The following is a 12823-nucleotide window of genomic DNA, read 5'->3' on the forward strand; positions in this document are numbered from 1 at the left end:
TCATCCAGCACTTCTTGCGGGATCCCAAGGCGTTCCCAGGCCAGCTGGGAGACATAGTCTCCCAGCACGCCTGGGTTTACCCTGCGGACTCCTCGCTGTGGGACGTGCTTGGAGAACCTCACCAGGGAGGTGCCCCAGAGGCATCCAAATCAGATGCCCAAGCCACTTCATCTGGCTCCTCCTCCTATACTCCGAGCCCCTCCCGGATAACCAAGCTTCTTACCTTAGTAGATGAGTTAACAAGTTTCACACTTTAACGTGATACTGCAGGAATAAGCTTCCTTTAGGAATTCTTTTTACTCATTTTAAGTTAATAGCAACACTTATTAGGCCATGTGATAGCTGCAAATAAAGGAATTGAAAATGAAAAAAAACATACAGTTGAAGCTGTCACACCGCGGGAATGTTTGTCCATTCATGCGGACGATGTCATGGAGAGAGCATTTGATGAGGTTGCGATCAGGTCATGGTCTTCTACACCAACTTCATCCAATTGTGTGCTTCTGCTTTACTTTTCAATACAAGTATTTGGACTTAGCTAGCTACAAGTTACAAAATGAAAACATATCTCTTAAGGCACCGCTGCTTATACATAAGTAGTGTCCAAAACATTTGCTTGTCTGGCTCCTTCCTGTTTTTCTCTTTGTCATTTATGAGCCTCGCCGCGCACAACAAAAAGCCAATTAAGCCACCACTTATGTGCGCTGGTGTTTACGTTAAAATCCATGGGCGTGTGCTCCGGCAAGTCTATTTATGGCCATTAATGCACAGTAGAATACTTGGGCGGACAAACAGCCCTCCCTGAATGCTAACAGGTACAATTGTGTATGACGTTCGTGCATATGCTTTTGTGTGTGGTGTGTGTGTAATGCTTCACAGTGGTGGCAGCGCTATGGGAAGTGTTTCCCCGTACAAAGGCGCTGTCTGTTCTCCCTGGTGGCATCTGACTCAGTGTCTGAGCAGCTCCCCAGTCAGAAGGAGCCAGCGTCCAGCCGTCCGCCCTGTCAACACACACACATGTGCAAACGCACACACATTCATAAGAAGCGAGTTATAGAACCACACCGATATTTCAATGGCTTTGGCCCAAACAGATTATCACAGTCTCTCACATACACACATAGCACCCACACCCCGGCAAAGCCGATCGGCTGTTAAGCTGGATCACTGACATTCATACGGCTTCTTTTCCACTCACAAAATAACTTGATTTTCACTCACCCCCTTCACGGTGGGTTTACAAGCAGGCTTATGTTAGCGTCAGATTGCGCTCGGACTCATCTGCGCTTGAAAGCCACAGCGTTTGCTGTCATAGTCTTGAAGGGAGGAGGAGGAGGGTGGGCTCACCTTCACCGCAGGTCACAGCTGTCACGCACGCATTGCTAATGGAATGGAAATTAATTCACACTGCGTTTACAAGTTTTAATCCCATCTACAGTCGGAGATAATGAATAGGCATTGTAGTTATAGGGCTACAAACACGTGTTATGTTTCATAATATTGTTTTACTCTGTTGGGTGCAATGCATCGGATACATACTTTATTTTCTCATTATTTCAATTTTAAATGAAGCATTTCTGTGATTAAGAAATAAAGCTGCCTACTGCTTGGATTGGCACTTAAAGTCAAAATCATCACACGGGCATGCTTACATACAGGGTTGGGAACGTACCAATGTAGATTTTTGAAGACGATTCCAATATGTGTCAGCTGCAGTGTTGTCACGGATTACTTAAAAAGTAATTTAATTACTGATTACACCTCAAAAAAGTAATCTAGTTACTTTACTGATTACTTTATTATCAAAGTAACTAAGTTACTTTAAAAGTAACTTACCAGTTACTTTTTACCAATTTTTTTCCTTTTGCTGCCTCAACATTAAAATAACAGGAAAATGTCATCGTGTGTAATTGAGTTTTTCACATAAGGCTTAATCTTTGAGTTAGCGGGGGTTTAATTAGTCGACCATCATTGACTCCCCGTAGCTTAGCCATTCCGGAGCCCTAAAATTAACAAATAACTGACAAACTGCACAAAATTTGTTTAAATCAACTCCAACGACTAATTAAACCCCCGCTGACTCCAAGATAAAGCCTAATGTAAAAAAATTATGAACTTCCCCTTTGAAATAAAGACCTAGCCGTTAAAATGTTGTCTCTAAAAGTTGTAAAGCAATAAAACAAACAACAAAAATTAATGAAACGAACAAAAATCCTACAGCGTAAAGTTTTCACAATGGGTCAAAATAATTTTTCGAACAGATCATGTGACTAGCACCTTGGAGACTAGCCTTTGCTTTGCTTAGCCACAACTACACCAGAGGAAGCAAGATGGATATTTAGAATTTCCTTAAACCTAAGCTTTCAAACGCTGCCAACAATAATTTGAACAGTTTATTGAACTCGAACAGTGTCAAGATCTATGTATATGTATATATATATATTAGGGCTGCAGCTATCGAATATTTTAGTAATCGAGTAATTGACTGAAAATTCTATCGATTAATCGAGTAATCGGATAAAACAAATATATTTTTAGGTGAAGAGCAATTATAAATATACATGAGAAAACAAGACATTTCATCTAATCTTGAACCATTTTCAGTCAATCAATGTCTTTATTTTCGATGTATATTGTTGAAAACAGCCAACAATTGCATCTCAGATGTAACTAGAATTTTAAAAAAAGACTAATTCACAGCTTTCACTCAAAAAACTTTTAGATCTTATTAAAAAAATATATATATATATATATATATCTTACCTAAAAATGCCGTTACGCTTGATAACACACATCACTTAAAAGTTAGGATTTTTTTCCCACGTGTTTCAATTGAATTTCTCTTTGTGTCAAGCCATTTTTCAGTTCTAGTTAAGTTTTAAGTTAGTCTAATAAGTCCTGATAGGATTTTGAGTTTTTACAGGGTTCAAAATAAATGTATGATACAGGCTGTATTGGAGCACATTAGGGACCACTGCTACTTGGTGTTTTATCCAGCAATGACTACTGAGCTAAAATTGATAGTTAGCATGATTAAGTTTTTATTTTACACCCTCATCACTCCACAATGCTATGTTATGTTAAAGCCTGTATGTAAGACACGTTAGCCACGCATCGACAGTGGTCATAATTAATTGAAACCTAGCCCTCCGCAGGGCTAACGTTACATGAGCTAGTAGCGACGGTAACGTTAATCTTATTTATTAGCGCTTAGCGCTGTACTGCTTTAAGATGGCGGCTGTTTACGAACGCTGCCCAGACGCGGGCGAGTCTGTCATTTTGCATCTAGTTCAACATACATGTGATCTCTATGAGACGCATAAGACGCTACCTGTACGAACGTAGCATCATGCGGGCTAGTATTTAGCAACGTCGGCGTCGTTTGTGGCGGCTGTCGGCTGCAGTAAGTTTTTTTTTTTCCTTCTTCCTCTCCGCACGTGACAGCGCGTTGTCCCGCATTAAAAGTAGTCCGAGCAAAACGTGATGCTTAGAGCTGTCAAAATAAACGATTACTCGAGGTGAATAAAATTACTCGGATCAGTTTTTAAACTCGAGTTGCTCGAGTACTCGTTTCAGCTCTAATATATATAATATACAATAGTAGTAAAAATATATAAAACGCAAAAATTATGAATTGTGTCCAAACTTTTGACTTTCGTTTCAGTCTTCAACATGCTTCTCCCCCCAGTCCCACAAATGTAAAACTCTGCCTATGATTACAAACTCTATCTATAAAATGTACATAGTTACACATATTATAAAGGCTGGTTACAAACTGTAGAAGTGCTGGCTGTCTCGTTACCTTTCGGCTTTGTCTCAAGTTTTTTTCGTAACGCGTTGTGCTGTAATTCCAAGTGCTTCCTTGTTGAATTGGATGTCGAGTGTATAGCGGTCGACAGTCTTTCTGTGCCAGCGCAGAGTTTGCAACGCACTGAGATATTTTTGTCATCTTTACTGGACGGACATGTGAAGTAATGGCTGTATCTCCAGTGAGCAAATGCAGCCGTTTGTTGTATCTTTCCAGCTCCTTCACTCTTACCATCCTGATAGATAGCCACTAGCCAGGCTATGTTGTTGACCGCCGTGGCAGACGGCGCGCGCACAGGCAGCATGGTAATACACGTGACACGTTTTTTCCCCCCCGATGAGAAAACGTGAGATGTGATGTCACTCCCAAACTCAAGCACAGTATTTTCTTTTCAAATGCTCTTTGTACATGACTACAATATTCTTCATTCTACATACAATATGAGGCAACAACAAAATAGTAATGCACAGGCACCGAGGAAACTAACTTTAATCAGATTACTGGCTTGGAAAAATGAACGCGTTAGATTGCTCGTTACTGAAAGAAAGTAATCAGATTACAGTAACGCGTTACTGACAACACTGGTCAGCTGTACTAGTGAGATTAAGAGCATAACACTTTCAATTTGTCTGGCAGCCTCCGTAGAAAAAGTATTTCTGTCAAGGTGGTTATTGTGTCACCCTTTCTAACTCCTCTTTTCATCTCTGCCTATAGCAACAAGAGCAGGACCCCACCAATTTGTACATTTCCAATCTGCCGCTCTCCATGGACGAGCTGGAGTTAGAGAACATGCTTAAACCCTTCAGCCAGGCCATTTCCACACGCATCCTCCGGGACGTCAATGGAATCAGCCGAGGAGTGGGTTTTGCCAGGTACAAACTTATACAGTGGTTAGTTCATAATGTGAATATATAGTTATATACTGTATTGTTCATAATGTCAGGGGGGAAAAAAGCAACAAGCACAACAACAAGCACAAAACAAGCGATTTTATTCACAACGAGTGCGCCAAATTTAACAAATGAAAAATATATTTCTTTCAAAGTACTGTAAATAGGGTATTTTGCTCTTTAAAGCAGTGTTGTTTTCGTCAACGATGACAATAACAAAAATATTTCGTCGACGTACAATTTTTTCATGACAATGACGCGACGATGACGAGCTAAAACGTGTCGTGGGAGACTAAACATAACAAGACGAGAACGAGGCTAAAATTCGCCATAGTTTCCGTCATAAGTTCTCAATGTGTGACATTTTCTTATCGTACGTGTAGTTAGCACGCATTGTATTGTGTTTAGTTGTGTCACTCATGTGACATGATGCGCCCCCCCTCCCCACACACACGCTTACTCACCGGTGTCTCTCCAGGCTCCGGACTTGCCTTTTTGGGAAATACTGTACATGTAGGTGCAGCTTCGTAAGTTTTGTTTTCTTATCTTGGCCAGATATGCCATTTTGCTTTAGCCTTTAAAGGTCTGTGCTGAGTGATCACCACACACTAAATGTAACTTGTAGTGTTAGCATAGCGTTTGTGTTAGCATTTAGCGTGGTGAGTGTTGTCAAACTCTTGAAAAACTTTTTACATCCAGTCTGTAGCGTCCAGGGGAGTTTAATTAATTGAAAATAATGTACTGTTTTCTTGCTGAGTGTGTATTATCATCACGAAGCTGGTGATATCCTTGTAAACTCTACATTTATGTGCTCGTCTGTCAATGTTCATTTGAATTTGATGGAAACATTTTAACTATTTATTTATTCGTGGACTAAAACTTTAGAAGTTTACAGACGAAAATATTTTTGAGTAATTGTCGAGTAAAACTAGACGAAGATGAACACATTGTGAAATGAATAAAAATGAGTAAGACTAATAAGTATTTTCGTCCTAAAGACTAAGATGGAAATTAAAAGTGTTGCCAAAAACAACAGTGCTTTAAACATTGGGAACCACTATGCCAGACAGGTTGTCGATGCGAAATTGCCAGAACGTATTATGCCTTTAAATGTAGATGCACAATAGAATCAAAGTTTGATCATAATTTCTTTTAGTTATGAATATGGGAATGTTATATGGGAATTAATTGATTGATTTATTTTGCAGGATGGAGTCTACAGAGAAATGTGAGGCCATCATTCAGCATTTCAATGGAAAATATATCAAGACTCCACCCGGAGTCACAGGTGACTTATTTGTACTTAGTGTTGAGGGGACAGTTGCTTCTTTTTGTGTATTTCTGAATTCATAGTGCAGTCGTTCTATTAATAGAACTGTGTATTCACTATTTCGTCTAATAAAACCTTCTTTCATTTGTAGTTCCACCAGAGCCTTTATTATGTAAATTTGCTGATGGAGGCCAGAAGAAGCGTCAGAGTCAAGGAAAATATCTGCAAAACGGACGAAGCTGGACCAGAGATGGGGAGACTGTGAGTTCGTTTTTACAATGTGAATCCTGTGCATGAAACAAGCTTATGTACAACACTTTAAGGGAGCAAATAGGAGAGGTTAAACATTGTAGAGGTAATAATGTACATTATAAAATTTAAAAAGATCTGATCTACTGTACTGAAGTACTGTTATGATCTACTGAAGATGCCACTTTATTGATTCTTTCGTGTCCCATATTTTGTCTATTTTTTCCAACTTAGGGTGGAATGACTCTTACATATGACCCCAGCACAGCCTTACAGAACGGGTCAGTATGCAACTGTGTTTGGATACACTCCAGTGGAAATGGCTTAATTGTATGTTGATTCCAAACGCTCATTTCTGTAGGTTCTACTCATCTCCTTATAGCATCACTCCCAGCAGGATGATTGGACCGACTTCCCTTTCCCCTTACATGCATTCACCTTTATCTACCTACCAGGTACACACAAGCGCGGATGAAAAGTTGCCCCTATTTAAAAAAGTCAACTTAGTTTTTGAGTGTGCTTCTTTGCCAGGTACATAATCCTTCGTGGATCCATCACCAGTCCTACATTATGCCGCCCACGGTAAGTATTTCATGTGTCTTTTGCATGTTTGTGTTTTTGGTCCGCTAAAAGACGATTTTGCTGTTGTCTTTAAGGGAGCCGTCCTGACACCAGGGATGGACCACACCATGTCCATCCAACCCACGTCCATGATGGGGCCCTTAGCGCAGCAGCTCAGCCACCTCTCATTGGGTAGCAGCGGCACGGTCAGTAGTCTAGGAAAGTGGTTCTTCAAGTGTAGTATGAGTACCACCAGTAGTACATTGGGTCCCTCTAGTGGTACACAAAAGATTGAGTCAATTACATATTCAAACGAACAATTTTTAATCCACTACAGTGAATTAATCAAGCACAGTTCAATTTTTTCAATTTTTAACTACAAAAGATTTGCTTTTAATATTTAAGAACAATTTATTTACAAATGTTTAGGAGCCACTTCCAGGTGTAATACTACTTAAATCAAGGACATTACCATTTCATGTACTTGTTTCAAAACTAACTGCAGTGTTAAAGGGATCCACGGATAGACAGACTCTTGGTTCTTAAAAGATCAACGTTATTAAAAGTTAAAATAATTTAATATAGAAACCCCTCTTGATGGTTTTGATTTTATGCAATTTAGTTTAACTAGTAGGTTGCCATTGTTGTTGACGTCGCTGGGCGGTGACATCACGTAGCTACACTGCCAGGCTTCCAGATTATGAATCTAGCGACATAAACATGTCATCTGTTCAACCCTTTCAATTTGAACCCAAGAGGAACATTAATAAGCATGACAGCACTGGCAATATTTCACAAAATGAGCAGCAAAAGCAAAATGAACAGGAAAGACGGGATGAGACGAGACGAAAGTAGGGGAAAAAAAACGGTGTTCTGCCAAAATGTGCTACACCAGCGAAACGCCCTAAAGAGGCGAATTTCACACCCAAAGTACTGCCATGCGCTTTCAGCTTGTTTTGTTGTTCAGAATATACTAATGATGGCTTAAGAAAATACCTAAACGTAGTAATATCAAGTAAGTGTCCCCAACCTTTTTTTGCACGACGGACCGGTGTGATTTGGGTCTTTTTTTCACGGACCGATGTTATGTCAAATTTTGCACCCTTAGAAAATTTTGCTCCCAAAGCTTTTGTGGCGGTGAAAAAAGCCCTCTTTTATATTCAGTTGGACTCTCAATGTTATCCAACGGTGCTAAAAAACTATTTACATCATAAACATACACGTGCAACTCGAAAATGGCGTAAATTAATGCTTAACGACATGGCGAAGTCATTAAGTGAGAGAGCTGCGTGCAGTTGTTGTATGCAGCTAACATGGCAAACATAAGTTTATATTCCTTTCTTTAAAGAAAGTTTGTAGTGTGTACATTGGAATCTCTGCATTCGCGGTCATTTTTAATGTTACGCGCATGCCAAATTTGTCAGAACACCGGCAATGTGCGACAGAAAAATACAGCAAATATAAAATGACATTTGTTTTTAGCCCTGTCGTGTTAAGTGCAGGGAAAATACAACTCACCCACTGAATCAGTGGGAGGCCTGAGCTTGTTTCGTTGAGACGAGATTGTCCCGAGATGGGAGAGTGAGAGAAGCCCGCTTCACAAAGATATGATGTTGGAAATTGTAGCACAATTTTCATTGCTCTCTTGGCGATGTCAGGATATTCCGAAATGACTTTAATCTAGAACCTCGGTAGAGTTGTTGTCTCAAATGTACGTTTAAGGTTGCCGTGATTCGCGATCTCTACAAGCTGATATTCCTGTTGCACAGACATGCTTGAATCAATTGGTTTATTCACATACGGATCAGGAATCCAATCCTTCGCAGCTCGCGGGTCTTCAGTGATTGGGAAGTAGCATAGATTTTGTTTTCTTCGAGGTTGTAGGCTCATCTTCTGGCTAGTCAGGTTCCCTTTTCCCAGTAAAAAATCAGTCCAAAGACGTATGGTTTTCAGTCATTCTAGTGTGGGGGCTAATTATTTCCGGGAACAAATCTGAAGCGCCCGCCCTACGTCATACATCATTATCGAGGCCAAGCGCACATAGATATACAAAACAAGATGTACTGTTAACAGTCCAATCAATGCATTTCTATGACAACCTCTTATCCCGTAGTTGTATATCTAGAGTAGACAGGGATATTGGTGTGTAAAGCGGCACAGGCCAAAGTCAATCGGCCAGAATGCAGTCCTTTACAAGTTATTTATTATTTCTGCGCGGCCCGGTACCAAATGCACCACGGACCGGTACCGGTCCGCGGCCTGGTCGTTGGGGACCCCTGCGCTACGTGACTAATGTGGTCAACAGATCAACAATATGCTTTAAAGCTACAATTAAACACTATGCTTTAAAGTATGAGAGGGAAACACATGCAAAAAGTATTCTGAGGCAATAAAAATGTAATAAAGGACTCAGTAAAAACACAAATAAGTACTCGCCGCTATTAACCAATGTGTTGGACGTCTCTCCGCGTAGATGGAATTGCAGTACACCAATAGTTTGTCTAGTGACAGTGACAAACTACGTCATCACCCCAACCGTCCATTGCGCGCATAAAACATGGCGCCTCCGTAGGTCAAAACGTACTAAATATTATAGATTTTTAAATCAATGGCAATGTTTTATGAGTTTCTAATAACATATTTTAGTAAAAGAGAACAATTGTGGCTTATTAGAGCCTACAAGTCTTGAAGTCCAAGGTCCCCTTAAATGCTCAAACTGTTGCTTATTAAAAAAAATAACTAAAACCTCTGCCTGAAGAGTTTGACCTACTACAGTACACTAACATATTTTACCTCCTTGCCGCATTTAAGGGAAACAAATGTCCAATGAATTTGAATTCAGAGTAATGGTAGTGAATGCTAATGTTTCAGTGCTATTGACAGATTTTTTCTCACTCAAAATGGATTGGATTTCTAGTATAGTCAATCAGTCAATGGAAGCAAATGATTCTAGCCCTGATGGTGGTATTCCAAGTATTCTTGGACGTGGTACTTGCTGTAGAATGTTTAAGAATAACGAGCTTAGGATACTATTATCTTGCTACTTTGATTACGTCCAGAATTTTCTACTCAACTTCAGAGCATATTTTACACCCAGATTTGGATCTTACCTCTCAGCGCATTAAAATGTCATGTTTCCAAAGTATATGGTTCACACTGAAGCTGTGCTGAACAATGAAGCTGTGCTTTTTTGTGACGTAGAATCACAATTCTTTTTCAGTACATGCCTGCAAACGCATCTATGCAGGGGACGTACGTCCCCCAGTACACCCAAGTGCCTCCCACCAATATCTCTGTTGAGGTAAGCACATGTTTTGCAGCATGCATGCTACAACAATCCCTCCAGAGGCTCATATACACTGCTTCCATCTCAGGAAAGTGCTGTCCAACAGCCTGTTGCAATAGAGACGCCCACTGAACACACAAGCTACCCCTACCAGCATAACAAGTGAAGAAAAAAGTGAGTTGAAATCATTATGTGTACTTAATCTTCTATTTGGGTTATTCTCAATAAACCACGTTTGTGTTGTCTGATCTTTTTTTTTCCAAGCTCATGGACTGTTACCACAGAAAGAACCCCCCCAAATACTTTTACTCCAGTCTGGAAAAGATTGCGGCTGTCAGGCTGTAATGAGCGTGGATGGACAGAAGGAGGCAACTATTTTGATAATTCGCATTTCAAGAAAACATGTTTTGTTTTTGTCTTTCATTTTGTTGTACATAGTTTTGTTTTTTTGTGTGTGATTCTCGCTTTTTGTGCCCTGATGTTTAAAAAACACAAAGCTTAAAAAGAAGAAAAAAGGAACCTGAGCTGCTCACTCGCAATCTTTGATAGGTTTTGCTCCGAAGTCATTTCCTGATGCAACCATCTTGACAACGCTTTAGACAATCAGCCAATTCCTGTAAACACGGTGCTTGATTACAGAGAGAAGAGCAACATTTATTCAAATCATTCCAGTGAATATCTTTGTTCTCCACACAGAGCTGCCTGTACATAGAAGACCCCATGTAGTGACTATGGACATTTCCATAATAATGCTTCACTACATTTACTGTTCTGCCTGCACATACAAGCGTGTTTTCTACAGCCAGATCCTATCATCAAAAAGGACTGACGTCCACCAGTCTTCCGCTTGTTTTCAGCCAAATTAATACAGACATCAAGTGTAAAAAGCAGTTTGCATACTTTTCCTACTGGCGTTTTTCTATGACTGCATTATGGTTTGTTTGTTGTTAGGGTTTTTTTTTTTTAATGTCTTTGCTCTTTTTGTATTATTTAAATGTTTTCTATTATATTCATTTGTAATGTTTTTCAAAGAAACAGATTTTATTTTTGATTGTGTGTTGTGTGCATCAAAAAGATGTATCCATCTTTTTGGTGCGTTGGCACACTTTGACTTTCTGTGTCAATCTGTTCATTCAGTGTCTATAAGGCTTTAATATGTTTTTTTTTGTCCCCAAATATTTCTATTGTGTCTGTTACAAACTTCACAAGCATAAGGCCTGATCTGGAATCAATTCCTTGTTGTTGAGGCTAGATTTACACTATGTTCCTAGCAGCCACAGTATCCAGATTTTGCACAGCGGGTATTTGGCCATTTTTTCTTCATATACAAGTTGCTGTTTTCTGGTGGCATATCACTGAGCCACCAAGGGTCAATTCAATCATTTCTGCCTGCAGTTTACCATGGGTGCCAGTACATTCCCTTCTGGCCCTTCGCGTACTGCCAAGGCTTTTACGGACAAAAGTCAGACGCTTGACAGCTTTGAGAATTTATTGCTCCGACAGAGTTCAATGAACCTCAGGCTGGGGTCCTACAGTTAGCGTTAGTGCACCCCCTTTATATAGTGCCATTTACTAAATAATGTTATTTTTCATCAGCAACAAAGTCACCAAGCCACCTTCCGCATTCAAATATGGAAATGAGTGTTTTAATAATGAAGAAGGAACCTTGTCTACAAGCTTCAAAAGTCCTAGTAGAGGACATTACGAAACACCTCCTTGAGAAAAACCATAAAAGATGTAAAAACATGTCGAGTACTGAACACATGTAGGCAAAGACCAGGCCGTTTTGTTGACAGTACTGCCGGGAACAAAGTGTAAATGTAGCATTAAGGTTTATATGTTAAAAACAAACTTACCTCATCCACATATTCAGTTTTGCATAAAGGCAATAAGCAGTTTTAGTAAGCTCTTCCTTCACAGCTGGTACTGTGTCCGTATATTTTACATGCTCCGTCCAAACTTTGCAAATCATGCCCGAAGTCTGAATCTATGCAACTAATTTATTATCCTTATAAACGCAATAGTGCAGACTCTTACGCCTCCCTAAAAAATAACCAAACAGTGGTCCTATAGGGGCACTTCTGATACAGCAACTGCATAAAAAAGGGAACTTCTTGTGTCGTGGTTGTTGTGACTGTAGAAACACTAGGATCTCAACTAAATTCTGTTACCACTGTTGGCAGTCTAGCTTTAGAGAGGTCACTCATATCTTGTGTGGTCTGTTGCTTTTCCCTCTCACCCTGTAATTGACCTTTCGTTAAGCCACACCGACTGACCAATCATAGCAAAAGGGCACTTGAATTCATCTCTGTGAACCATGAAGCTGCTCCTGCTTTTTTCAGGGCCAAATTCCACATCACTGAAACGCCTTAGACCCACTGAAAGGACAGGATAGATTGCCTGGCTTGTCCTGGTCAATTTGTTGGTTATATAAAATGACTTGGAGCTTACATCTTTGAAGCAGAATTCATTTTGGAGTTTTATTGCTGTTGTTTTCACAACCATTCTTTTTTGTGTGTGTTATTCAAAATGTTGAGGTGGCTTACTGGGACTAATGAACAATTGCTGCTAATGTGTCCGCTTTTAGGAATCTTATGCCACGTCAAATTTTCGGGTCAAGTCACATTTCAGTTTATGTCTGTGCCATGATGCTACACTTCCCATCCAACCCTTGGGAGAATCCCAACAGCTATTTACTTTGAAGAATTGTCCTTTTTAAAAATAAAAAACCTCCACCAAGGAGGCTTGTTTTCACCTTG

The 12823-nt window shown here is 39.9% G+C and overlaps 1 protein-coding gene across 2 annotated transcripts in view; it reads left to right on the forward strand.

Moving 5' to 3' along the window:
- Positions 1–12823, forward strand: part of LOC130911841 (RNA-binding motif, single-stranded-interacting protein 2-like) — a 34439-nt gene extending 21616 nt beyond the window's left edge. For both annotated transcript variants that reach the window (XM_057829439.1, XM_057829440.1), the window contains exons 5-14: positions 4523–4680; positions 5907–5986; positions 6120–6229; positions 6452–6498; positions 6579–6672; positions 6749–6799; positions 6874–6984; positions 9999–10079; positions 10153–10238; positions 10329–12823. In XM_057829439.1, the coding sequence (XP_057685422.1) occupies positions 4523–4680; positions 5907–5986; positions 6120–6229; positions 6452–6498; positions 6579–6672; positions 6749–6799; positions 6874–6984; positions 9999–10079; positions 10153–10230 (810 nt within the window). In that variant the 3' untranslated portion in view covers positions 10231–10238; positions 10329–12823. The remainder of the gene's footprint in view (positions 1–4522; positions 4681–5906; positions 5987–6119; positions 6230–6451; positions 6499–6578; positions 6673–6748; positions 6800–6873; positions 6985–9998; positions 10080–10152; positions 10239–10328) is intronic.

Source organism: Corythoichthys intestinalis, chromosome 2 (genome assembly GCF_030265065.1).
Source record: "Corythoichthys intestinalis isolate RoL2023-P3 chromosome 2, ASM3026506v1, whole genome shotgun sequence".
Classification (NCBI taxonomy): Eukaryota; Metazoa; Chordata; class Actinopteri; order Syngnathiformes; family Syngnathidae; genus Corythoichthys; species Corythoichthys intestinalis.